This window comes from Accipiter gentilis, chromosome 18, assembly GCF_929443795.1.
Source record: "Accipiter gentilis chromosome 18, bAccGen1.1, whole genome shotgun sequence".
In the NCBI taxonomy this organism is placed as follows: domain Eukaryota; kingdom Metazoa; phylum Chordata; class Aves; order Accipitriformes; family Accipitridae; genus Astur; species Astur gentilis.
Window position 1 is genome coordinate 23,175,068 of NC_064897.1, and position 27,601 is coordinate 23,202,668.

The 27,601-nt window shown below is 44.3% G+C and overlaps 1 protein-coding gene across 1 annotated transcript in view; it reads left to right on the forward strand.

Annotated features, from left to right (window-relative positions):
• Positions 1-27,601, forward strand: part of STAB2 (stabilin 2) — an 84,884-nt gene that overhangs the window by 31,021 nt on the left and 26,262 nt on the right. The window contains exons 19-43 of the mRNA XM_049822434.1: positions 2,255-2,317; positions 3,147-3,230; positions 4,495-4,581; positions 5,101-5,212; positions 6,455-6,635; positions 7,668-7,761; positions 7,980-8,138; positions 8,528-8,623; positions 9,387-9,482; positions 10,470-10,517; positions 12,868-13,004; positions 13,381-13,495; positions 14,440-14,517; positions 14,695-14,787; positions 14,902-15,009; positions 17,085-17,216; positions 18,295-18,420; positions 19,821-19,877; positions 21,168-21,263; positions 21,677-21,872; positions 22,344-22,439; positions 23,415-23,460; positions 24,960-25,036; positions 26,559-26,684; positions 27,224-27,297. Coding sequence (XP_049678391.1) covers positions 2,255-2,317; positions 3,147-3,230; positions 4,495-4,581; positions 5,101-5,212; positions 6,455-6,635; positions 7,668-7,761; positions 7,980-8,138; positions 8,528-8,623; positions 9,387-9,482; positions 10,470-10,517; positions 12,868-13,004; positions 13,381-13,495; positions 14,440-14,517; positions 14,695-14,787; positions 14,902-15,009; positions 17,085-17,216; positions 18,295-18,420; positions 19,821-19,877; positions 21,168-21,263; positions 21,677-21,872; positions 22,344-22,439; positions 23,415-23,460; positions 24,960-25,036; positions 26,559-26,684; positions 27,224-27,297 — 2,577 coding nt within the window. The remainder of the gene's footprint in view (positions 1-2,254; positions 2,318-3,146; positions 3,231-4,494; positions 4,582-5,100; positions 5,213-6,454; positions 6,636-7,667; positions 7,762-7,979; positions 8,139-8,527; positions 8,624-9,386; positions 9,483-10,469; positions 10,518-12,867; positions 13,005-13,380; positions 13,496-14,439; positions 14,518-14,694; positions 14,788-14,901; positions 15,010-17,084; positions 17,217-18,294; positions 18,421-19,820; positions 19,878-21,167; positions 21,264-21,676; positions 21,873-22,343; positions 22,440-23,414; positions 23,461-24,959; positions 25,037-26,558; positions 26,685-27,223; positions 27,298-27,601) is intronic.

Here is a 27,601-nt window from a genome sequence, read left to right on the forward strand (position 1 = left end):
TGAAAGCTTTATGCATAGTTTGAAATATAGTTTAATATCCAAGGCTTTAAGCAGAGCACTGCTACCAAGGAGAATACCAGAGGGAGCCGTGGCTTTGCTGTTCTTACCTGCCATCGTGCATCTTCACCACTCTTGGAAAACAAGAGCAATGCCACCTTGTAAATACTACTTGCGGTACCAGTGAAAAGTGACAAACCTTGTAGGAACTGGCAGCTGAACACACCTACAAAGTACTGTAAATCCCTAAAGATTAAACCATTATGCTAACAGGTACATAGCCACGTAACGGTACCTGAATGCTGGTAATAGCTGCGGGACTCAATATCTTGCTCCACCTCCTCCCAGAGGTCACCAGTCCCACAGCAGACTAGGAGAAGGGGAATATACGTCTATGCTTCAGACACTTTGGTGAAAAGATACTGTCTTAATCTGCTGCTGAAAATGGGCACATCGGACCTTGCGTGGAAGTGCAGACACATTTTCGTGTCCCCCCACTGCCGTGTGGCAGAGGAGAGAGACAGGACTCCTGTCCTCGGGAAAAGGAGGGAGCAGGTCCACGTCAACGGCTGAGACCATCCCCGGTGGGGAAAGGGAGCAAATGGGTGACACTGAGCAGCAGGGAGAGCAATGCCAACAGCGGGAAACACGTTCCACAGCCATCAGCCAGATTTTTAAGTTCTAAAGGAGCAAAGAGGCACTTGCAGGGTTTTTCAGAAACGCAGACAAAGCTTAGAGCCTAAGTCAACTTCAGCCACGACTACACAGCTTATCAAAGAGCTTTTATAATGCCCAAATGTATTTGTCAAAACATGTCTGACCCACAGAACTTTAAAATGTAGTAGTGGCATTTGTACCTCAACTATGTGATGCCAAAATGTTTTTGAAAGTCTGGTCCTTCATTCCTTTAAGTGCTGTACAATATGAGGGACTAATAAATCCAAACCAGTACCCAATTCTTTCCCCACAGGTCCAGTGGGAAAAACGCCACAATTCAGGTTCATGGTCACCTGTCCGCTGATCATGAAACACAGTGAAGTAAAACATCAGACGCCAGCTCTAGCAGTTATTCGAACTTGGTTGAAACACAAGACATTCGCAGTCACGAGCAACACAGCTTTAACAGATGGAGCACCTCTCCTATGAGGACAGGCTGAGAGAGTTGGGGTTGTTCAGCCTGGAGAAGAGGAGGCTCCGGGGAGACCTTACTGCTGCCTTCCAGTACCTAAAGGGGACCTACAAGAAAGATGGGGACAGACTTTTTAGTAGGGCTTGTTGCCCTTTTAGGTTTTAAACTAAAAGAGGATAGATTTAGACTAGATATTTTACAATAAGGGGGGTGAGGCACTGGAGCAGGTTGCCCAGAGAGGTGGTAGATGCCCCATCCCTGGAAACATTCAAGGCCAGGTTGGATGGTGCTCTGAGCACCCTGATCTAGTGGAAGGTGTCCCTGCCCGTGACAGGGGGGTTGGACTAGATGACCTTTAAAGGTCCCTTCCAACCCAAATTATTCTACGATTCTGTGACAGACTCCATATCCAGACACTGAAAGGCTCAACCTCCCCGAAGTTATTGCCTGTTGAGTCTGTCAGAGGACTCGCCTTTAAAACTGCCACTGGAGTTTATATCTCCTCAGTGCTGTAATTGCCAGTCTCTGTCACCACCACATGGTGATAAAGTAGCTAGTAGGGAAAGGCAACCAAAAGGTGAAGACATAAATATAGCTATATACTGCTGGATCATAGTGGAGTACAGGATCTATGACATGGAAACAAAGAATATTTTTCTCTTCACCGCCTATACACAAGACAAATTTCTGTTCATGCTGTCTATATACGAGACTCAAGTAATTTGTGTTCTTCCTAGGAAGAAATAAAAAATTCTTATAGATGATAAGTGTGCAGACTGCACAAGATGCTCGGACATTAGTTAATATATTATACTTGGCTGAGCAAAGGATGCTAGTACATTCGTGCCCATGCTTATCTTTTGTTTAGGAAGCTTCCAGTTCTTTAAAAGAAAGGAGTGGGGGAAGGACAAATGAAGATAAAAAGAGGAAGGTGGAAATGAACATCCACTCAGCAAAAATCAGAGCCAGCAGATATAGCCCTAATGCAGCTGTTTGGTTCCAGATCGATGCTGTAACAGTCATAGAACAGACGTACTTAAAATTTACAGGGCATATCATCCATAAGTATGCATTTCAGTAGTTGGTATAATGCCTTTTCAAATTACTATCCTTATTGTTTCCATCTAGGGTGTCTGTACGAGTTGTTTGTCACATGCATTGGCTCCCTGTCCACCAGATTCAAAGCCCATCGTAAGTGACATTTCCTGACAGATTCTGCAGTTGTACAAAATGCATAGAGGGAAGGGGTCGCCATATGGTCCCCATATGTTTATTACTGCTCTCCCAATACAGCGAGCAAAAGAACCAGATACGAATACAGGAGACTGCGTAAAAATACAAATATAGGCAGTACTTTAGTCTCTTTTTGGAAATGATTGAGGCATCAGGTAATATCAGCATTATTTTGTTTGCTGTTGCAAGGTCCCTCATAGACTTCATAGAAGCTCTGACTCTTTTCCCGGGTAAAGTAACATCTATTTCAGATAGGCTTTGGCAGAAGAGAGAGGTGAGGAATGAGAACTACTATGATTATGCTTTGAGAGTTAGTAAACAAAAAATAGAAGAGGGATACATGTAAAATAGACCTCACCCCTGTTAAAAATGTCCTTTTGATTAAGCATCATCCCATAAGTAACTGTCTGCAGAAGCAGCTTCAGAAAGGATTGGGAATTTCCCACCTGCTTGGCATCTAAGAGATGTAAATCTGGCTGCATGTTTCTCCACATACAAAACTCATGTCCAGCCACCACAGGAATTTTATTCCCCATGTTATAAAAATTCACTGGTAGTTAGTCCTATATGCCATATTCAGTAATAACCTATATGCCATTATTCAGTAACAATGAAAAGAAAGTTCATGTTATGAAAAAAGTACATAATTTAATATTTTTTTTTAAATACAACACTATAGCAAGGTGCTTTCTGTTCTCCGGTTAAATTATATTGCAGTATTAAGACTGTATCACAGAAGCATATGTTGCCTAGAAATACTAATGTTTCCATTTTGTGCATGTTCCAGCCTTTCTCAAAACGGAGGTGCATTATTGAAGGCCCAACCTTTCAAAAAACTGGCTGTGCTAGATCCTGCAATATAACAGTAAAGGTACAGAATTACAGTTCCTTAAGGTGAAATGTACATAAAGGTTTGTCAAAGTGTTGTCTTTTGCACTGTGAACTTTCCTTTTGAGGCTGAGAGACATTTGGAGATGTCCGTGTAGTTTCCATACCCTTCTACAGGGGGTTGAGAGGAGCTACTGTAAACCTTGGCACAAAATACCGGGTACATTTTTGCCAGTATCTTTCTACTACCCGAAATAACTCCTCTCCCTGATGCACGCTCACACCAGCACCTCCAGTGAGGTTTTTTAGCTGCCATACATTACTGACAACCCTCTCATACTCTAACACAGGAGTTTCCGCATAAGACTCCAAGCCCAAATGTTGTTGCTGCCCCATAGAGCTTCACCCACAAAGAACGGGACAGCTTGGTCCCCCCTGGTCCCAGCCCCTCCTGTCCCAGGACTTCACACAATATTGGGTAACAATAAATGGGAAACGCTCCCAAGAACCATGTTCCACTTGCTCTGCTTGGCAAGTCTAGTCCTCGCAGAAGTCATTAGTTCCCGAGAAGTACTTACACCTTTCTGGCTCCTGGGGCTCCTAAATAGGCTTCTGCATTTCACGACCACCATTAAGTAACTTAAAAAGAAGTCTACAAATCCGTAAGCTTTGGGAGCCTTTTTCTAATTCCTATTTCCCTGAATCATACAGGTAAATGAGGGGTTTTTTCTAATGCACTTTCTGTGCTCTTGATAAATAAATGGATCGAGCAGCCAGTTCATGAATAAAACAAAAGATGTGGCTGCGAGAAACATTTAGGGCTGCGTAGTGGCTAAATCCCACACTGGTGCAGAGGAGAAGGAGGAAGATCAAGGAGGCGCGTCTAGCTTTCACAGCATCTCCCTGGGGTGAAACACATCTTCGAGTTCCTGATCTCGGATGCAGAGGAGACTGCCAGCCTCTGAATTGCACCGCACTCCCCCTGGCAAACACGAGAGCGCACATAATACGAGCAGATGCACACAGGCACGTTCGTACCTGGTGACAGGACAGGGATTTCCAGCTCTGATGAGTCTGATAGGAGCAAGGGAAGGATCTGGCAGCCTGTGCATCCCCTCTCGGGGGGATGCACCTCCCGGTTTTAAGGTGGCCGTCGCAGAGGTGGTTCTGGTTCAACACAAGCCTTTTAAGAGCCAGCTCCCTCTACAGGCTTCTGCCAGAGGGCCAAAACACGACGGAGAGGTGTCTTCTGTGCACTGCCTCCCCACTAAAGCTCTGGAAAAGAGGATATTTGCTTTATTTCGCAGGAACCAAAGTGTTGCAAAGGCTTCTTTGGCCCCGACTGCAGTCCGTGTCCGGGAGGTTTCTCCAAACCCTGCTCAGGAAACGGACAGGTAAGCAGAGCATCCAGCAACACCCCGCCTTCCCGTGGCGGGAGGGACAGGCTGTGTCCCAAAAGCCCCTCAAACACTTCTGCACAACAGGAGCGTAGGCTCCACAAGAGCTGCACCCACCATTATGTCCAGTGAATTTCAGGTTCAGTTATACAGAGGAGGGAAAAACGAATCGGTCTCCTCTCAGATGTCCAAATTGCAGGTTTCTGTGGTTCCAACACAAGGCAAGGCTGGGGCTGGGTGACCCACTCTGCTACTTTTACTTTGCACAGCACAGGATAATGACCCAGCTCACTATTCTCACTTTTTGAGAATTGCAAAGGAAGGTAGAATACACAGCAGCAAAGTACATGCACAAGGAAAGCTTTTGCTTTGAAGGACCTTCTTCATCAAAGCTGAGGTTCTCCCTGGTAGTCTGTCACAGGCATAATATGGACAGGCATAGAGTCTCTTCTCTGGGGGAAGGATAAAGGCTTATTTCAATTCATAAACAGAAATCACCTCTCTTCCATATCCCAGTGCATGGATGGCCTGGATGGAAATGGGACCTGTGTTTGTGCTGAGGCATTTCAAGGCTCACGTTGTCAGTTCTGCTCAGACCCTGGCAAATACGGACCTCGGTGTGACAAAGGTAACTACAGCCGTACTTCTTCAGCGTAAGAGCACGGGCTGTTTCTTTTGGAGCCTGGTAACATTATGGTAGGAGTTAACTGCTCACTGAACAGTCTCTGTGACGATGAGCAAGATGTCTCTGGGGTACTTCCATTTCTTATTTCAAAGGGATACATCATAAGCCCAGAGTCAGTGAAAATCTGCCCACTGACTTAATTGGGCTTTCTGCAGGGGCCATAGCTTGCTTTATACTCATTCATCGTTCTTTTCATTTCTGTCTCCCTCACATAAGTAACTGAAAAGAAAATCTTTGCTATTCCATTCCCATCTGGTATTGCCCACAACAGATTCTGCCTGCAATGACAAACATATGTAACCTAAGAACAACTAGATCTATAAACAGATTGTGTTTAGGACCACTTCATAACCGTCCTTACCAAATAATTTCTGATCTATCGAATAGCTTATAGTTCTAGCCGTCATCTTCTATATACTGACAGATAGAATCCTGCTATGTCAAACCATCCTACATTTGAGAGTCTACAGCATATACAACATCAAATTATCTTCCCCCATCTACAAAATCATTTTTAGTCTTTTTTGCTATGAAACAGCCCATCATTCGTGAAGCACAGCTCACTTCAAGGTTCAGAAGTACATGGACAAAAACCGAGAGACAAATTCCATAAGAAAAGGTGGTATTGCCTAAGCTCCAGCCCCATCAAAGCAGTACGTGTTCGCTTAACTAGTCACCCCTGGCACTTCTTGGGATTCTAGAAGGTTCACCTACTATGTCCTTTGAGCACATTGCTGTGCCTCCCAGCAGCAGTGCTGGTAGGTCTCTGCTGCTGCTCTCTGTACTAGCCTAGCATTGTGCAATTTATAGGATTGTGGACTCAGTATTAAAAGGCTTTCCATATCACTGAAGGTATGCCAAGGTTGTGCAATAAAATAACTTTAGCCTTAATAGACTAGGATCTAGTATTTTGCTCCTACTTCTCTGAAGTACTTTGAAATTCATTGATAGATAAGTGCACTATAAAGACACAATGGATTTTAAATAGTTACCCATAAAACACACCTGAAAAGACATGCATATGATAAATAAATAATAAGTCCCCCAGCAAAGTGAGACTTTAAAAATAAAAAAGTTAGGATTCTAGGAAAAAAAGGGGGGACCTGATTCATAAGAAATGCTATGTAAGGATAGATGCCTTTTACCACTATGGAACTGCACATTGTAATTTATCATCTCTGGTAGAGTGCCTCTGCATTTATGGGAAGTGCGACAACCGAATAGACAGCAATGGGATCTGTCTTCCCGGATCATGCAGAAGTGGATACACAGGGAAACTCTGCGATAAGCAGATTGTTCCCTGCAAGCCCTCCCTACTGTTCTGCCATGCACATGCAGACTGTCAGCTTAGCGACGGTGCGGTGAGGTAAGTCAGTAACTTGCATTAATTAATATTAACTATACTGCAGCTCTTTCCCATTTGCTTGATCAAAACAGCGCCTTGTAGCAGTACACAGCCGTCAGCCACTAAAACACTGCTATGCAGCAAATAAGCATGAGCATGTACCGCATCAACCTTGAGATGCAAGATAGTAATTAAGACTTCTCAATACCCTATTCTGTACCTTATATTTAACACTGATAAGATAGATGCATGCGGATCCGACCCTTGGTAGGAAGGCAGCCTTCCTACCAACAACTACAAAGGCTCTTAGGAACCTCTTATTTCTAACGATCCCCTTAGTGAATTAGGAGTTTGAGCCTTGTTGAAAAAACAATGACATTCTCAAGCAGTTTGAGGATAGATAGCTCACTCCGGTCAGCTCAGGCAAGATTTGCATGCCACCACATCGCAGAGTTCAGCGCAGGCTCTCCAGTCCCAACATGAGCGGTCACAAAACTCTGTTACTGCTACAGCTGCCTTGCGCTTCCCTTACGCTCACCTTCACAGGCAGCAAGTTTGCCTCTTGCCGCAGTGCATTCGTAATGAGTCACCACAGAAAGAAGAATGGGGGATGCTGCAAAACATAAGCATTAAGAAATTCCCTCCGATATAGGTTAATCTTGGTGGGGGACAACCCAGGGAAACAGGGGGGCTCATTGTCTCGCATGCATTTCAGGGAGAGAGCTATCTTCTGTGTCACTGAAAGAAAAAGCAACCCCAGCTCATAATTAATTTAGAGCTATTAGCTCACCTTTTTAAAGATCACATCAGCACGGAATTAATTTCACTCCCCATCTCACACCCAGAGAATGGATCCCTGATTTGATTTAATTAACCCAGCCAATATTTTGGAAAAAAACCCATAACGTATGCGCTTAGGTTACTTGCACCACAAATCCAAGGTTACCAGTTTTAAGCTGCATATAAAGAGCATGTTACAGTGGAAAACAAATCGCCTCGCTTTACACCTGACCTATCACTTCTAACGCCTCCCTCCTCCTCTTGTCTCTACAGCTGTGTTTGCAAACCTGGCTACGAGGGAGATGGCGTGAGTTGCAGCAAAGTTGACCCTTGTGCTGCTTTAAACCCAGGTGGCTGCAATATCAATGTAAGTACGTGCTTTTCCCACAGAGCCTGAAATCATAGCAAAGCAAGCGGTAAGGAAGGTTTGGCCAGAAACTTCTGCAGGACAAAGAGTCACAATTTTCACTGCGGTTTCAAGCTCTTTCCCCAGATAAGCAGCATCACTATTGCTTAGACAAGCCTTACGCCTAAAGCCAGATGCCACCTAACTGTCCTGAACAGATGCCTCTGCATCCCCTCCAGGCCGAGTGCATTCGGATGGGCCCAGGAGAACACACGTGCGTCTGCCAGGCAGGATGGACCGGCGATGGAAGGGACTGCTCAGCCATCAACAACTGCCTGCTGCCCACCGCCGCAGGGTGCCACGAAAATGCCACCTGCATATACGTTGGGCCAGGTCAGGTACGTCCTCTCAAATTCACGGCCGCCTTCGGCACGAGTTCTCACCCATTTTGCTCTGCTGGTGCTTCCTACCCTGTTTTCTTCCCCAAATTCTCCTCTCCCTCCCAGCCACAAGGTTATTTCCACACAGTGCTCTCTACCCAGAGCAGTCTCCTTCAGTTCCCATCCCAGCGCTCCCTCCCTCCTACGTGGTGGTGTTCTGGCAGCAAATACTTCTTAGTAAGTACATTAGTAGATGTTAGGTATAAAGGTCTTCTGGAGATATTAATCAGTGTCATTCCACTGAAGTAAATGGAGCTATGCAGAAACACAGACTAATTCACCACGTCTAGAATACGCACACTATTTTAATCATTTTAATGAATTGTCGTGTTTTATTGCAACGACAGAATGACTGCAAGTGTAAGGATGGATTTCGGGGGAATGGAATTGAATGCACACCCATAAACTCATGCCTGGAACAAAATGGAAAATGCCATCATCTGGTGAGTAATTAATCATTCCCTGAACAAAGTGTTCAGATACATATCACAACTCGCCTCCTGCGCACACCATAGAATTTCCTTGCCATTTCAAGCCTGCAATTGCTGTTTGAGTTGGAACAAAGCTTTCCAAGCAGTGCTACAAGCACCAAAAACGCTATGAGAAGCATGTCAGTATGGTACATGCACTAAGGACAGACTGCAAAGGGCTGCTCCCAATTCTGCATGCACAGAAGGACTATCTCGAGCCTGAATAAATACATGCTGCTTCTCTACCAGCAATTACAATTTGGACTAGCTTATTAGGATGTTTACCCAAGTCACGCATCTCCACACAGGTAGCTATCGGCTTTATCAGTAGCTGCATGTGTTCAGCAGACCTGCAGGCTCTGTAGCGCCTGCAAGAGCCGCACCAGCCTCAGGCAGGACACAAGGACGGAGCTAAAGCAAAGAGCATCGGGGAGCAGGGGATGGATCTGCCATAGTCGGGTGAAGGAACAGGGCCAAGTTTATGTAGGGAAGAAGTGCCAGAGGGTGGGGAGCAAGGGTTTGGATTCCTATAGACGTAGTGCATGGCGGGCAGGTGAGGGCGTTAGTGCCCTCAGCTAGTGGAGTTTGTCCTACAGGAGAGTGAGGACATCCATGGAAGATGGTAAGGGGATCCTTTGTTAAGTTTGTGTTTGTATGTGAACGGGTTTCAGTAAGAGGCTTTACAGGCCATCCTTGCTCCTGAGTATTTGACAAATTTTCTCTTTCCGGTTCAAAGGCAACTTGTCAGTTTGAGTCTTCTCGCGGCTGGGAGTGTGTGTGCCCAAAGGGCTATGAAGGAGACGGTAGAATATGCTATGGAAATGCTGCAGAGGTAAGTAAGATGGTCATCTCCTCTGAGCACAGGACCTACTGCACAGTTCTCACACACAGAGAGATAGCAAAGCCGTTATAAACACTTAGAAAAAGATGATGCCCACCAGCGCTATCTGCCAACAGTGTTCCAACTGGAGACGCTTGCCTGTTACAGAAGTGAACTGTTGTGTTTAAAAACACAGCTTGGAAAGGGGCCTAAGGGATCCAAGCATATTTCTTTCTTAAGACCAATTGAAAAATGCCAGCCCCAGAGGCCTAACCTGCAGAAGTGCTAAGCCCTCACCTCCCAGCTGGGAAGATCGAGCACCCAGCTCTTCTGAAGTTCTGCCTTGAGGTCTGTCTCAGTGGAAACTCTCAATGTATCATGTTAAAACGAACCATGCTGACCAGCAGGCAAATAAAACCAAAACAACTAAATTGATGAAATAAATATGCATTTAACAGGATAGGAAAAATGAAAGTGTCAGCTGTCCCAGCCATCGGCAATAATCTTACATGGCTCTTAGCACTATCTGCCATCCCTGCGCATATCCTCATCTATCTCCGTTCCAAGTACTGTGGCAGAATAAAGGGTTCTCCACTTGCAGCGTGATGTGTAAGACGCTGTACAAATACCAGCCAAAACAACATACCTTTTCAATTGATTTTGCATGCAGTTAAGAAAAGATTTAGGTTGAGATTCCCAGAAAATTTACACTTAGCCTGGCGTCAGTACATGTTACATACCAAGGTCAGGTACACTTAATACACTTAAGCAATAGATAGCCTCATTTTCAAGAGTTGGTAACTCACCATTCCCATTACAGAAAGCATCAGTACTAGAAAAACATGAATGTCCTCCCTTTTCACACACACTGAAAACCTCCTCCTCCACGTCACATCAGCCAGGCCAGACACAGTGGGTTACACCACAAGCTACAGCAAGAGTACTTTGGTACAGCTAATTATAGCTTACATACTCATTGTTCTTTCTCTTTCTAATCAGGAGTTATCTACTCTATCAGAAGCAGCTGCATTTAACCAATGGATTAATGTAAGTACACTTCATGGTTGATTTTTTTAGTATGTTCAAGTCTGCAGAAATACATGAGCCTTGTGGCCTTTTCAAAATGGGAACCTCACAGCAATATTCCCATCCCAGAGCAGAGGCCCAAGCTCTGGAGAGGCATCGGAGTCCCTCTCCCACCTGTCACAGCAGGGCTGATCATCTGGTTCCCTATTTCTGCCTGAAAACCAAATTCTGATCCCAAATTCAGGCAAGTAAGGAAGCTCCACAAGCAGAAGAGCTAGTTACAAGCCCACTTTCGGAGGCAGGGGGCTGCATAAGCCACGAGTAGCTCTGTACATAAATACACCGTAGTCCAGATGACCAGCAGCAGGGTACAAGCAGAGGTGGAATATGCCCCCTTCTCTTGCGCGATAAAACCACAAGCAAGTGGAGAGGGAAGGCAATGCCCATTTTCTCATTTTCACTGTGCCCTGGGGCAGGAAAATGCAACCGTATGGGTGGTCAGCGTGCTGCTGCCACGCAGCGAGCAAGGAGGAAAAAACTCGGTCTGTGCGGGCTTGACTGAGGTGCAGAAAATGAAGGAAGAGATTAGCTTGTTTGACTCCAGATTAGGGAAGAAACACCAAGTTAGATTGAAAAAAACCCAAAGTTCTAGGTAGATTGATTGTTACAATCTACTTTTTATTTCACGTGCTATCATCTATTACTAATGAGAGGTCCTACCCCACTGTGGTTGGCACTGTACGAATAAAGACCAAAACCGCTTTCTTCCAAAAAGCTTAAAACCTAAATATAAGAAGTGTAGCGCAAATACATGACAAACGGAAAGGAACAGTGTTATGTTAATGAATAGCATCAGAAGCAGAAGTCACAGCGTATGAGCTGCTTTCATGCTTTTCAAAGTTAGACGGCTTGGGGATCATTAAAGCACGCGATTGCAACAGGGACCTCAGGGAGCTGCTTAGCAGAGGGGCCAGTGTGGCTAATTTAAACCAGGGCTCAGACTGCAGCTCTGGACACTGTACAGAGAAACTAATGAAGTTAAAGAAATCAGCACAATAGGAGAGGCTGTTCACCTGCTAATGTGCTCTTTAGATAATGAAACAGGAGGGAAAAATACAGGTTCTGGATAATCTATTAAAACAGGGATGGGGAAGTTTCTGCTACACTTCAGAGGAATGGTTCCCCTTAAATTAAATAATGGTAGCTACAAACATGAGCTAAATAGGTGTAGTTTTTAACTTCATACTTGAGCAGGAATGTGATGTTTACCACTTTTTATAACCAAATTTTTTTCTTGCTAGTCAGGAAGGATGAGAGAGGAAAGACTGTTGCTATTTCTATGTTTAAATATTTGGAAGGCAACAGTGATGATAGCTAAAAAGATAGATGATCTTAACAGAGACAAAATTCCCAGCTATTTAAGGGAGCCGAATCCCTTCTTGACTTAAAACCCAGTATGGGTATTGAAGGACTATCCAAAACAAGCCAGCTTCCAGGCAGCATACCAGATGCAAAAAGTAGAACCCGAGCTCATATTGCTCCCTCAAGTTTTGCGGTATCAAAAATGGCAAGTTGTGGAGCTTGTGAAAAGTTTGGAGAACCACATCTTCGGCAAGATCACATTCAAATCTTTAGCTCTCCTTTTTCTACCCCACAAAAAAATCCACACAACTAGAAAAATCCTCTCCAGTGGAGGCTCTCTCCATCCTTAAGGCAGATAAACATATGGAAGATGAATCAGCCCATGCACACTACAGAGCCTACATGCCCATCTAAAATTAGAGCTGTCAGCAGCAAGCCCCACTGCAGTGCTAGTGGGCACAGATATCCATTGGACATCTTGAAAAATCCCAGCCATGTTAAATAGCCTTATTCCAAATGGGAACATTGTGTCATGTAGGTTTCTTATTTCACGGTTCATAATCCTTCTATCTATTAAATAGCGTGGAGCGCTCTGTAAGAGCAGGTTACTTGAAGTTATCAGTAACCACTAGTGTTTATCACCTAGGGTTTATTTTTTATCACTAGTATTTATATTTTTTTTAAACATTCAAGTGCATAAAACAGAATCCGTGAGACAGACTAACTTTTGTGGGAGGCTTAAGTATTTCATAATAAAAACCAGTTCTGACCTAAACATTACTTCTGCCCTTTAAATGCTGACAATCTATTCTGTAAAAAATAGCCCCTCATTTACCATTTTTGTACAGCTCTAAGTAGTTTTGTTCAAGTCATTGCTCAGTATAATAGTTTTTCCTCTCCAGGCTGGTCACAAAGCACGTCACATATTCCACCTTGCTAAAAAGTCACCGGCTGCTATTTATAGATCGTCCCCAAGATGAATTCTTTTCCCCTCTTTACTTGCATGCAGGAGGCTGAGATAAACTCAGTGTTGTCCACCACCTCAAACCTAACTGTCCTCGTGCCTTCTCTCCAAGCAATTGAAAACATGGATGAAGATGAGAAAGCCTTTTGGATGTCAAAGAGTAACATCCCAACTCTACTGAGGTACGTTAATGGTTTGGAGTTTGGGGGGGGGGGGTTTAATGAATTGCTTTTTATGCCAAACAAGCCTTTGATTTGAAGCCACTAGAGCAAGACAGCTATTCTAATTTTAAGGGAGGGACACAGGATCCCCCTTCTAGTTACAGTGGTATAAATCTCTGTAGCAACTCCACTGAAAACAAAGGCATTATTTGTATTATGTCAGAAACATTTAAAGGCCAAGCTAAGATTAGAACATAGCTGAACTAGGTATTGCACAAACAATTCCTGCTTTGAACCACAGTTTTAGACACACTAAGCATATTTATCTGGGGAAAAAAGAAAAAAAAAAAAAAGAAAAGAGAATGCAAAACCTTCAAATCCAGTTATTTTCCTTTAGGTATCACGTATTGACAGGAGCTTACAGCTTTGCCGATTTCCAGAATTTATCGACCTCTGACATGCTGCCGACATCTCTACAGAGCAACTTCCTACACTTGTCTAAAGAAAATGGGGTGAGATGACCTGCAAACTACTGTGGTATCATACACCAAACCCTGACCATCACTGCTGCCAACTTTCTTGTATTACAAAGCCACACAGACATCGTGTATCTGTATTTTAAAAAGACCATGTCATAAAATTAAAGGAATAGATCAATTATATTGGGCCCTCTGGGAGAAACATTAACTTGATTTTCTCCACCACTTTACCTAACTGAAATTTGCCCACAGTATTATTTATTCCTTCTGTCCCAGTAGCTGCTGCAAATGCTGGACAGTCTTGTAGCCAAGTGGAAGCACAGTCCCTGCCTGGAGCAGCCTGTGTGAACTAATTTAAGACAAAGAGCATCAGAAAAACCCAGTAATTTACTTTAGGGAACTGGGAAGGTAGGAGGAAGCAGTGATACTGCAGACATGTCTGCATGTGCAACTTGATAAGTCCCAAACAACCCAAAGACATTTTTAATGGTAAATAACTACAACTAACAGTCCCTCCCCCTCAGCCTTTTTATTTAGTACTCCATGTCCTGAGGAGGATTTTCTGGAAACACATATGGAACATTTAAGCACTTCATCCCCATTAAGGGAGGGAGAAGTTCCCAGCACCAGGGAAAATCATAAACGGGGTCCCTCAAAGCTGCACAGGAACAGGAGGGCGCGAATTGGCACAGGAGCCCATCCTGCCGCAGCGGGGGTAAGCACACCTACCCCAAGTCACCACCCCAGCGCAAAAAAAACCCCCGGCTTTGCCAGTCTGCACACTGGGAACAGCAGAGAGTCCCAAAGTCACCTCTCCTGAGGGTAACCCATCCTCCGGTGCGGACTGGTGCGAGCGGAGCTGTGGTGGAGCCCCAGGCAAGCGTTTGGGAAGGTGGGAGAAATCCACCGCACGAACCACCAGGAAAACAGCATCACTGCGACGCAAAAGCAAACCCTCTCTCCTCTCCCTCTTTCAGAACCTCACCCTCGAGGGTGCTCACATCGTGGCTGGTGACATCGCATCCACAAATGGGATCATACACGTTATTGATAAGGTAGACGACCCTATAGGGAGGAGTTGTTCCTCTGCGCCACAAACATCGGAAAATAATTAACAGCTCTTGGAAAAAAAAAAAAAGTATTTGCACAGAACAGCATTTTGTCCTGCATCTGATGCTCGCAGGTGCAACCACAGCACATGCGCTGACGCGGGGTATCTGCTCCCTTTGCAGGTCCTGACCCCCCTCCGCAGCACCGTCATGCCGAGGCTGCTGGCCCGCCTGGAGCAAATGCCCGATTACTCCATTTTCAGGGGCTACGTTATTGTAAGCTTTCACATCACTTTAAGAACAGAAGCAGTTCTCTGCTTTGTTCGCATTTGGACTGGTATCAGACTATTGGAGGTAATTCTAATTTGTTTTTATGCGTTTTCACAACAGCAATACAGCCTGGCAAATGAAATAGAAGCTGCAAACACGTACACAGTCTTTGCCCCAAATAATGATGCCATAGAAAATTACCTAAGGGATAAAAAGCCTGCTACTCTGGTATGTATTACTCACAAGACTTGTCTTAACTCAGTATCTCATCTCAGTTTTAAGTGGATGGATTGAGAGGCCAGAGAAATAGGAAGAGGCATTTGTTTTCCAGAAATGCAGTAAGTTTGGTTTTGTTTTTAACACCAGAGAAGGTGATAAGGGATGGATCCACCTATATTTTCCTGGCTTGCTGGAAGAGCTTAGCTATTTGTTCTGGGTTTTGTCCTTCTCTAGATTAAAAGCATGCTGATAACATCCAAGACATTTCATCAGTAGACTTTTTTTTATTGCTCTTGTTTTTGCAAAGATCAGTACAAGAATGACCAGGAATAACAATGAAATTAGTTTCCTAGGTGAACAAGTCCAGTCCCCTGTCATCACTGGCACCCCCACCATTAATAATGCCACAAAATATTCTGACTCTTTCTTAAAACTATCCAGATGCTTGCCTTGTCACTCCTGCAGGAACGTTATTGCCTGGCCACTTTCTGCAGACCGTTTCTAATCCCAGTTTACAAGCACCATTAGCCAGTCCCAGGGCTCAGAAAAATTTCCTAAAAGAAAACCCCATTACTCCTGCCCACTCCCAGGACCCCCACACCAGGACCATGCCTGACCTGGCCACCAGTTCCTCCACCAGCGCAGATGTGTCCATCCCAACTCCCCTGCTGACCTCAGTCCTCCTGCCCAGAGCTAGTTTATATTATTTTGACAGTACACCTCTGGCCAGTTTATAGTCCTTTATTCTTATGCCAAGAACATGCTTTAGCTGAAACAACTGTCTCTGGCATTTGCACCCTGACGTATTTACGAGGCCAAACAGCCTTCTCAATCCTGTCGGTCTCCTCCCAAGATAAGCTATCCGTTTCCTGCGTCATCCCAGCGCCTTTCTTCACATTTGCTCCAGTTTGAAATAGCTTTATCGAATGCACACATCGAGAGCCACACCTTGCAGAGGAAGCTTTGCCCATCACTTGCTCAATGACATTAATACTTCTCTGCCTCTTCCATAAATATTTACTCTGCCGCACTCTGTCCCTGCTTTCATGGTCTCCAGTTATGACCAGGAAGCCGGGGAGCACAGGGTTCATGTGATTCGTCCCAAAACGTTTACCACCAACCGACAGACCCACGGCAAAAGTCCCGCTTGCTGCCTCACCAGAAGAATTCATGTATGATCAAGTTACATCTGCTCAAATGACTTTTGAACGCTATTTTAGTTGTTTTGTGACACGATAGCATCATTTCCACATCACTGTAAGAAGCATTTCTAACAAACTTTGAGAGACACATGGGACATCAATCCCATTGGACTCAGGTTGCACACACAGAGAAATCCTTTTCATTTCCACTACTTAGCAGTGTTTCTTCTGTCTTTCTTCCATCCTCCCAACCTTGCCTGGTGTGGCAATCTGACAAAGAAAATCAGAAAACAGCTGTAAAGTTAAGCCTGCCTAAGCCTTATCCTCTTCATGAAACAAACACCTTGGGAGAACTCTGCTGCAGAGGGAAGAGCTCGGCACAGGGAAGAGACCCCATTTCTTGGCCTTGATGAATCAAGGTTTTGTTCTCACTCTGCTGGTGATTAAAGACAGAAATGAAGATGGATGAGACTTAACTTTTCCTCCAAAGCATCCAAGTTAGGAGGATTAAATAGGGCTGGACACTGCTGGAGATTAGCTCTATCTTAATTCCCACCTTCTTGCCTGAAAATATTTCTTTATCAAATCCGTGGAAATCAAAATAGAGTGGGTCCCACCCTAAGAGATGTAAAGTCCACTATTTCACCCTATGGGCAAAGCCAGGCAACGTCACAGATCTCGCAGCCTGGGGTTGCTTCATGCTTTCACACGCTTTTGAAGGAGTGGAAGAGCGAGGATTGACCATCCCCCATGGTCAATAAAAGTTTCATTACGACAGGAATGCAGACTCTCCACCGTAGGAAATAGGAAATCACCTGCTAGCTGGAGAAACTTCTCCTTAAATTCAGGCAATCTATATTTGGCTTATACCCTGTGGGAAAAGCTATCCCTAATAACTTTTCGTGCTTTGTTACGTAACTCTGAGTTTAATTGTGTTTGCAGGACGAAAGCCAAGTCCGCTATCACATCGTGCTAGACGAGAAGCTGCTGAAGAACAACCTGCACAACGGCATGCACAGGGAGACCATGCTGGGCTTCTCCTACCAGGTTGGGTTCTTTCTCCACAACGGCCAGGTAATGTTGTCTGCACTTGCTTGGAGAAACAGGTTTCCTGCTTTTTACGAATCCAGCTTCAAAATTAAACTAACATGCAGTCAAAAGGAGCTGTGCACCTCACATTAGCTTCTAGGATGCAACAGCACAAAAGTTGTCACTCAAATGCAATGCCTTTCTCAGACCTGCTTAATTCAAAGTCACCCTTGAAGGGATCTTTGATTGAATTTAATTTCAGTTATACTGTTCACATTTAGCATTGCATTTTAGAAGCTATTGTGGTGGGCATGCATCTCCAGCAGCTACAAGCCTGCATTGCAAAGCAGTCATTAATCTGATTTCCAAGATCTATTAAAAACCTGCCTTCAATTATAAAACATTAATTCTATTTTCTGTGGATTTACTCCACTTTCAACCTTAAGAGCTCAAAGTGTTTGGCAACAAATATGAATTGCCTTTCAACACCACTCATGGGAAAGTCAGGCACAGCAAGTTCAAGTGACATACCCAGTTTGGTGGCACAGCTGGGAAAGGAACTTGGTCCTCCTCCTCCTCCAGCCCAGAGCTCCCTCTGGGCACAGGCAAAGGAAGACAGAAACTTCTCACCAAAGCAGTTTCAGCCCTGTTTTTTGTTCTGCCCGCAGCAGAGCCTTGGAAAAGCGTCTGCTCGTGGGGCTGGTGCGGGCACGATGGGAGCGTGGGGTAGCAGTGAGATGATGAACGCCCTCCTTGAAGGAGCAGCTGCTGGGAGGGCTTCCCTGAAGCCCATCATCCCTCCCCAGACAGCAAAGCCAGCTCTTGGCTTACTTTAGGCTCCTTCTTCAAAACCTTTACAACCCACAGTGGAAAAAGCTGCTCTGCCAAATCCTATTGCTAAGAAACTTCAACAGGCTGCATGACATCTCATGCCCTCCAGTCCAGTGAAGCTCTTAAATGCAGCAACTGGGATGCGAGCAAGTGCTTGACGTTAACTACATTCTTCGTTTTTCCCTAAGCAAGGCTTGTACGTTGCTCCTCCTTTTCACTTGCTACTGCTCTAGTTGTCATATAGCTCCCAAACAGTTCTGCTGCTTTCTAACTGACGGCATTTCTTTTGCAGCTATTCATAAACGATGCTCCTATAAGTTATACAAATGTTGCAACAGATAAAGGAATTATTCATGGATTGGGAAAAGTCCTGGAAATCCAGAAGAACAGATGTGATATTAATGATACCGTGATCACCGTAAGTGGTTCTGTTCATATAGATGTTTAAAGGCCCATCAGAGAGATCTATAGCCAAACACAGCTAAAGTGTTCAGAATACATGACACTATTTCCCAGTAAGGAATGCATGCATTTTCAGCAAAGGATATTCCTACCAGAGTTTTAGCATCTATTATGACTGCTTTGATGCTGCAATCGGTGTACTGACAGCCTGGGTAAAATATAATTAGAATAGCACAGGAATAAGCAATTTCTGAGCTGTAATCATCAGAAAATTATAGCAATGCACTATTCTAATGCATCTTCTTAGCCAGACCACTTGTTTATAAAGCAAACAGAAAGCAAAAAAAGGAAAAAAAAAAAAAAAGAAAAGAAAATCTTTTTAGTGAGGAAAAATGTTTCTTTTCATTCCAGGTATAGATTACCACTGCCCATATACATGAACTCCTCCTGCCCTCCAAGCAAAGCATTCTCCCTGTTTAGTTCCTTTTACATATGAAATACAAATGGGTTTACATTCCTCTAAAGAATAAGATGTGGTTTCCTCAAACTGCCAGACAAATGTTCCCTTTGTCTTTTCTGGAGAGAAAGTCAAACAGGACAGCAAACAGGCAGCTTATATCCCCGTTTATGGGGCATGCAACAAACCAGTCAAGGAAGACAAAGTAACACTTGTGCTTCAGTTAAAGCAAATTTAACAGGCATGAACCTCTGTAGCTTAATTCTTTTCCTTGGGATACAGTCCCATATTTGAGTACATTTCACTCAAATCTTTCCCCAACTTTGCTCAGTCAGGTTCTTTGCACGTGGTCCTTTGTTTTCCCATGGAAAATTATTTTCCCTCCTACGTTCAAATGCAGCAACATACTTAAACATTCCTTTAAGCCCTGCTAGAAGTAAGGGCATAGTTAACTATACAAGAATAATATTAAACATTGTGTACTAGGTACAACACGTATCTGAGCATTTTGCAGAAACTGACCTTAAATGTGCAAATGAGTCACACACATATATAGAGCACAGGACATACACACAGTGAGTTTTCCATTTCCAAGCTGCCTGAGCACCACAGGCAAACTGTCTTCAAGTTCAAGATTTGCCTCTTATTGTGCTTTTGATGGGGAGGCCTTCGGGAAGCATTGCTTTAGAAGAGCAAAGAGAAATAGCCAAAAGGGCTTTCCTTCTCCTTCCCCCGGGAGAAGGCTTCCCATGGGGTGTCCCTACAGACCCACTGGTAGGGATGTTCTTCCTTGCTGAGCAGTCCAGCTACCCTCACCACCTTTACCAAAAGGATTATCCCGATTATACACCCTGATGGCTAGGTTTAGAAATACAGCTGGAAACTAGGCATTTTCTATTAAACAACCTGTCTGGAGCTCTATACAGTCTGCTAACTACCTCCCGTTTGTGTTGCTTAAGGAAAAGTGCAGAATTTGTTCGCAGCCATCAAGCTGTCCCCCAGGAACAAAAGAAATAGTAAGTATTTTATCATTAGTGCTAATTATTTTTTTTAATCAAAACTAAGCATAGATGCAGGCAATCCTAGTTTTAATATAATTGCCTCAGTTTCAACAAAAGTTATCGTAGTTACTTCAGCCTGCTACATACATTACTTGCAGTCAATAGACTTGATCCACCCCGAGAGCAAGGGAGCAGAATCAAGATCAGCTTAAAGGTCATTTTATCCTGAAAGACCAGTTTCTAGTATGCACTGGGACATGTGAAGCCTCCTCTAACTGCAAAGGTTACCTCTACCATGCAAAACTGAGGGAGCTGAGCATGATCTGGAGTATGCTTGCTACAGGAGGACTTACAGAAGCAGCTTTTAGCCCTTCAAATCAGAGACGTACAGAAGGGCAAACCCAACCTGGACCCAACGATATGCTCTGAGTTATGGTCACAAGGAGACTTGGAGACTATAGAGACTTTGGATGCTTAGGTCCAACACAGGAAAAGTGCAAACATTTAGCAGGTCCCTGTCAACCATGATAAGACCTAGAGTTTCTCGGCATCTAAATTTCTCTGGCAATGCCCCTCTGCTATGATTATAGAAGCGTATTTTCCTTTATACATTTTTTTTTTAGTTAATTATGTCAGTAATAGGATTCCAACGCACATCAAGTCCCATCTGCCTCATTAAAGTAATCGGCTGGCAAAGCCAAACTGAAGTGCTTGTGAGTAAAACCCCAAAATATTAACATTTCCTTGACAATGAGCAGTAGGATGCTTATCTCAATCTTCTAACAAGTGTACAATGAGAGCAGCAAGTCTTCTTCAGCAAGCAATCTTTCCCAACTGTGTCCAGACCTGGAAGATAACATTTCAACATCTGTTTCTGCAGAACTTTGGCTTTCAGCTTTCCAAAAAGAATTAGGAAGAACAGGAAATGTGTCAGAAAAAAAACCAAACATAAATGTTTGTCAAACTTCAGAAAAAAATTCTGTTCAAATCTGAGCAAAGGCAGTATTAGACACATCTTTAAAATGCCACAGGGCACTGAGTTAAATTGATCATATGTTCACTAGCAGAAATCACTTAGCTAATGCATTTTTATTTCTAAAAGTATTTCCTTCATTCTCACTGTGAATGTGTGAGTCAGTGCACAGCACGCATTTTTATTTCTAAAAGTATTTCCTTCATTCTCACTGTGAATCTGTGAGTCAGTGCACAGCACGCATAAAGTTAATGTCCCATTTTTTAAAAACATTTGAAACCAGCTGATCAATATTACTCAGAAGTGCAGCTCTCTCTCCAATTTTTGTTCAGGCAGGGGAGAAGAAATACTGCATCCTCTCCGAAAACAACATGAGAACGTACACCATCCAGATCGGGTGCCAGCCAAAGTGTGCTAAAACCACCATCGTGAGTACATCGTTTCTGTCACGATAAAAGCCAGGAACCCCCGTCACCCTCCTCATAATCCCCACTAAATACACGCAGCCCTTCAAGGCGGCCCCTGATGATATCTTTATAGGCCTTTTATTCTGGATGCAGCAGAGATTGGAAGGTTAAAGGCTGCTGATGGCTGCACCATAGGAAGGGCTGGGAGCTGATGCGGTGCAGGGGGAGCACAGGTTTTGGAAGGGTAACCCCACGCATGCCTGAGCCCCGGCACAGTAAGGAGCATGGCCAGAGACCAGCAGAGCTGAAACGCTGCTAAAAATCCAAATCTATCGTTCACCTCCCACCGGCAGCCATCCCAAGGGACGATACCCTGCAGCCCCGTGCTTGCTACCCTGGTCTGGACCCTCAGCCTGGCATTTCTTGGTTTCCAGACCAGGGAGTGCTGCGCAGGTTTCTTCGGGCAGCAGTGCCAGCCCTGCCCGGGAAAAGCAGGGAACGCCTGCTTCGGGAACGGCGTCTGCCTGGACGGCATCAACGGCACCGGCACCTGCGAGTGCGGAGAGGGGTTTGTGGGTACAGCCTGCGAAAGCTGCGCCGGGGGCAAATACGGCCGCAACTGCGATCAAGGTACCGAGCACCCCGAACCGCACAGGCGCCTTCCCTAGCCTCGTCAAAACCTTCCCCTCAGACCTTCTAACCGTGTCCGTTCCAGATCCTGGAAAGGTACTTCACCCTCAGGGTAATAGGCCAGTCTTCAAAACACCATGAACCCCTTTTCTTTCCCCATTATGGTATTTTCTCTCGACTCCCTGGTTTGGAGACGGTGCTTCCTACTCTGGCACAGCCTTAGGACAGCATCCAGGGAGAACAATCCTCCTTAGCACTGTTTTTTCACCAAGGCTTTCCCATTAAAATACAGTTTCAGTCCCTGTATTTGGGAATAGAGGAAAGATAAGCACACCTTGAATTTAGATTTATTCTGTAGGTAGAAGCCAATAGGCACAAGCCAAAGCGTTTCTTGAAATAGCCTAGAGCAGAAGGTGCCTGCCCTGCCTTCCCCCGCTGCCCTGCCCAGGGTGTCTCCATCTCTCCCCGCAGCGTGCGCTTGCGTCCACGGGAAATGCAGCGGCGGGATCGACGGGGACGGCTCCTGCGAATGTGACGTCGGCTGGAGAGGGGTGACATGCGAGACCGGTAAGAGTCCCCCCTTTTTTTTTTTTTTTTCTGCGGCGAGAAGCGAGCGTTTCGGGAAATGCCAGAACTCCAGCAGTGATCGGATCCCAGTGCACTAGCAGATATCCAGCAGCTTCCCACATGCACTGAAATACGGGTGACACTCCTGTGCTACTGCAATTAATCACCATATTAATGGAGAGCCAGCTGAGATACCGCTCATGAGACTCAAATGCCTTACTTAGCTAATTCTCTACTTATGTCATCCTGTATCTGTCCCAAAAGAATTTGTTAAGGGTATGTATTTTGCAGAGCAGAGTTACCTAGCACATTTTGACCCTTGGATCAAAAGCCTCTCAGGTGCTCCACTAAGTTGATTTAACTATACAACTCCGGATATTAAATTCTGTTCTTGCTAATACAATAAAAATTCATTAGCCAATAAATCATTTGGTGTTGGTTCAATACAGCTCCTATATCCAATAAAACTATATTTTAGTTAAACATAGTTTAAATGTATTAAATAACTATTTCAGAACTCTATGTATAATATTATAAAATTAAAAAATGGTACAAGCACATTAATAATAACATTCAATATCAGTTTTCAAATTTGCTCAGGGAAAAAATAGTAATGAAATGAACATTATTTAGAGTTGCTATAGTTGCTATATCTGAGCAAATTTCAGTTTCTTTAGAACTTACACTTATACAGTTACACTAAAAATGTGCAAAACTCACCGGACTAAATACAGACACATGACAACAGGTGAAATATTTTTCTGACTGACATGCCTCTTCTTCACAACTGAATTTCAGTGGTACCCACTGCTCTCTACAGATGGAGTCTCTACACAGATTAAGAGCAGGGTTGCCTGGTGCACAACTCATAACAGACTCCAGCTCTGCATGGTGGGAACAAAAGACTGGGAAACTAGAAGGATGTTGACCCCAAAGAGTCTAATGCCAGTTTCTTTTTTTTTTTTCTTTCTGCAGAAATCAAAGACGACGCATGTAACGCCACATGCCATACCAGTGCTAAGTATGTATGAAATCCACTTATGTGGAGGAGAGGGGGAGAAAAAGGGGATCTCTTGCAAGGCAAAACGCATAGGCCACCTTGCTCTTTATGAAGACTTCTCAGCAGCACGCATAACACTCGTGTTTTCCACCACAGAGATAAAAAGCAATGTTAATGTAACATATTTGGTGAAGAGGTCAAAAAGTTCAAAAAGTGCATGTTAAAGGGGAAAACAAATGGGATGGGGGGGGCAGGGGGAGAAGGGAGAAAAAAAAAAAAAAAAAAAAAAAGGTGAGACATCCTACTATGTAGTATACAAAGAAATGGAGCCTGCAGCACTAAAGAAAACAGGAGGCCAGGGCAAGACTGATCACAAAGGTGGGTTTCTGAGGTGGGCTTTATCTGCTCTGCCTATTTGGCCCATCTACCACAACACACATAATTGAGAAATGTCATTGGCACTAGGGACTTCAAAGAGAGCTGCATTTGGCAAGAAACAGCTCTCCTCTTTGCATCAAAATATATATTAAAAAAAAAGCTCTCGGCTGTCCAGCACCAATACTGGGACACTAACTAGTTTTCAAAGGAGCAAGTCACCCCCATTGAGCCATTTACTGAAGTGCACCCACCCACCGTCATTGACCAGACAGCAAGATTTACATTACCCAAGATATATATTAAAAAAAACAAGGCAAGGTGGCTGGAAAGACTCCTCGTTTTCAGCCACAGCTCTTCCATAGGAGCAGAGAAACCAGAAGGGCAAACCCCCTTTTTCCCCAGATGTAAATCGTTCTCTCCCCCATGTGCTTGTGAACTGCAGTTCACAGCAGTGATTTTACCAGGCTTTTTGGCAAAACTCCACTCTTTAATTTGCGCAGGGGGATCCCACACACGCTGGCATCAAGACTGTGTTTCTGAAAGGAGAAGATGACTGTTCTTCCCCCTAAGCCTTATCCATCCCCTGCCGTACCCCTGTAGGTGTAAGGATAGGCGCAGGCATGGCAGGAAAGGACGGGATCATGCTGGCTGTGTTGTGACATTGTCCCTGGGCGACATCAGGGAGCAATCCCTGGATTATACAGGGCTCACGGGGCAGTAAACCCACACTTGCATACAGAAGGGCAAACGTGAACCCAGAGGACTCAGACACCTGGCTCCCACCCCTGGGCATCCGTTCTGCTGCATCCCTCAATAAATTGTGCGCACCCAAACAAACATTTTGGCACAGTTTTGGGGTGAGCAGGCATGAAACTTCTGGAGTTCTGCACGAGAAAATAGGACGCTTGATTACCAAAGCATGCATTTTTAATACATAAAATAATACATCCAAAATGCATTTGGAAAGCTTGGTCCAACTAGGTTCATTTTTATGGTTGTCACACTATATGGTTGAACGCCTTGTTATTTCTACGTAACATAGCTTCAGAACAATGGACAAAAACAAGGGCTGGACAGAAGACCTGACTACTTTTTTCTTTTTTCTTTTTTTTAATGTCGCCTCCCTCTTTTTACTTCTTTAGCTGCCTTCTCCTATCAAATGGCACTGCCTATTGCAAGTGTGCAGCTGGGTTTGAGGGGAACGGGACGTTCTGCACAGGCAAGTGGACTTTGTTTTTTCCCTTTTGGAAAAAAAACCAAAACAAAGCATGCTTGAAGCACTCTGTGGTCACAGTGGAGCTGGTGAGAGATGAGCACTTCCCTATGCACCAGTTAAAAAACAGGGATTTCTGCCAGTTTCCTCAAAACGAGCAAGAGCCCAACAGGTGCAGGTTCATATCGGACAAAGGGCTCAAAATCTCCGAGTTGCAAGGCACTGTGCTAAGGGAGACCAGAGAAAAGGGAACATGCCGTGCACGACCCAGGCCCCATTGTTTGCAGAGTAATGAAACTCGGATTATGACTTTTACTCCTTTTCCCAACAAAGCCCAGCAAAGAGAGGCCAATTCAGGGTACAATAGCACTTCCAGCTATTGGAAGCTGTGTAGTCCTACCATTTCCTCAGCTTTCTGAACTTGCACGGATTTCTAATGTGATAAAATCAACTTCTTTAGACCAGAGAGTTCCGAGAGATCCTCAGAAAGGGACAATAGCAGCTTATCCTAGGCATCCCTCCAAGAGTCTGGGATATCCAGACTTACAAAATAGACTGCTTCCAGCTACAGTGATTGTAATTAATTTTACAGTTGTTTTACTTAATCCTTAACCGATTAAAATACTAATGCTTTTGGGAACAGAAGCATATTTGTCTACCCACAATGGCTAGCAGGGTCCTAATCCAAGATTTTAGCACTCCTACTCCAGCTGCTTTCATTTTCTCTTCTGGCAGAAATCAACTAAATCCATTTTAATCAACTGATGGGAAATTCCCCATGTGCAGGAAGAGCAAGGTGACACAGGTCACCCACAGCGGCTCTGCACTCTCCCTTATTCCCCTATACAGGATTCCAGGGCAAAACCAGTTACAGGACAAGTCATCTCCCCAGTCTGGCTGTTACAGCTGCTGAAACAGCAATTTGGGGTCATTTGAGGCAAAAATTAAAGCAACGTTTGGGCTGATTTGACTCACACTGAAGATCAGAAAAAGCTCCCTCCCTGCTCTCAGGGTAACCCAAGCAAACTCAATTTGCAAGCCTCCGACTCATCCAAAGTTGGAGAAACCGCAGGAGTACCCATCTGAGTAACAACCAGGACTTTTTGTCACAGGGGGACTGGGTGGTGTTACACTCTGGGCATCCTGCAAGAGAAGGCATACGGTCTGTGTGCAGAAAGAGGCAAGCTAAGGGAAAGCTTCAAATGGTCTTTTAAACCAGAGAACGTGAAAGTGCCTTTTCGGTGCTCAGTTGGAATAGGCAGAATTGGAAAACTGAAAGTTACAGAAGGTCAGTCCTTGATGAATCCTTACCTTCCAGACTAGAGGCATCTTCTCAGCTTTCCCTCTTGTAATCAATAAGATGTAATAAATATTTGGTACTAGTGAAGTCTATGGCCTCTTAAGTCAGAAAAAGTCTGTGTTCAGAAAATGTTCACAAATCCCTTTAAAACATAGAGACAGCTTAACCTGAAAAAGCAAAAAGCCATTTAAGCACATCAGTTTGATCTGGGTTGTTGTCACTGCTCAGCTATCGACGCTTGCAAGACCAGCAACGGTGGTTGTTCTGCCAAGGCAGAGTGCAGAAGAACAACGCCCGGCAACAGAGCGTGCGTCTGCAACGCTGGCTACACCGGAGATGGAATAGTCTGCATCGGTAAGCATTTGCAATCTCTTATATATCACACGGAGGAAAACCACGGGAGTGAGTTTTCCCGTAGATGGAAGATCCTTCTTCCACTATGACCCAAAACGCAGTTTCCTGATACTATAGACCCTGATGCCAAAGGCATCTCTACCTGCAACGTGGTTGATATTACTTGGCAAACCATGCAACTACAGCAGTGTGGTGTGACACCAAAGATCTGCCTCTCAACAGACATCAACCCACCTTCGGCAGCTTGATACACTCATGCTCCTCTGACCACTGCCAACTTAGAGACTTTTTGGCACTGTTGTACCATACCTCGCCCAGGTGTGGTTTTAGAAACGCTGACGGCAGGGTATTAGCCTTCACCAAGACAACTGCAAGATTGAGATTGCGGACAACTGCAAGATAGACTGAGGTATTAAGTAGCTAAGGGAACACAGTTGTCATAAATCTGCATTCCGAGTATGCTCTACTTAAAATTCTCCCTTCCTGGGTTTTCAGAAGTCACTCCCACCCCCCCATTATACTGTCTCTCTTTTATAAAGAAATCAACCCTTGCCTGGAGAGCAACGGTGGCTGCGACAGAAATGCAGAGTGCACACAGACTGGACCCAATCAAGTGAGTACTTTGTCAGTGCAGGTAAATAAGACTGGCCAACTGTTTACAGTGGGTAAAGGAAGATTTCCCCATCTCAACTCTGTTTTTAAATGGAAAAGTGGATTTCATAACAAAAATTCTGAAGAGTATATGCTTCCCTCAAAAAGCTATTTGAGGGGGAGTGCGGACAAACATGAAAAAAAATTAATTTCAGTAAAACAAATCCAAAACTGCAGAGGAAAGCAGTGTTTTGCTGTTTCAAGAGCAGGGGTTTTTTCTCCTTTGGGAGGTTTTGATGCGAAAACCTGTCAGTTTGAAAGTATTG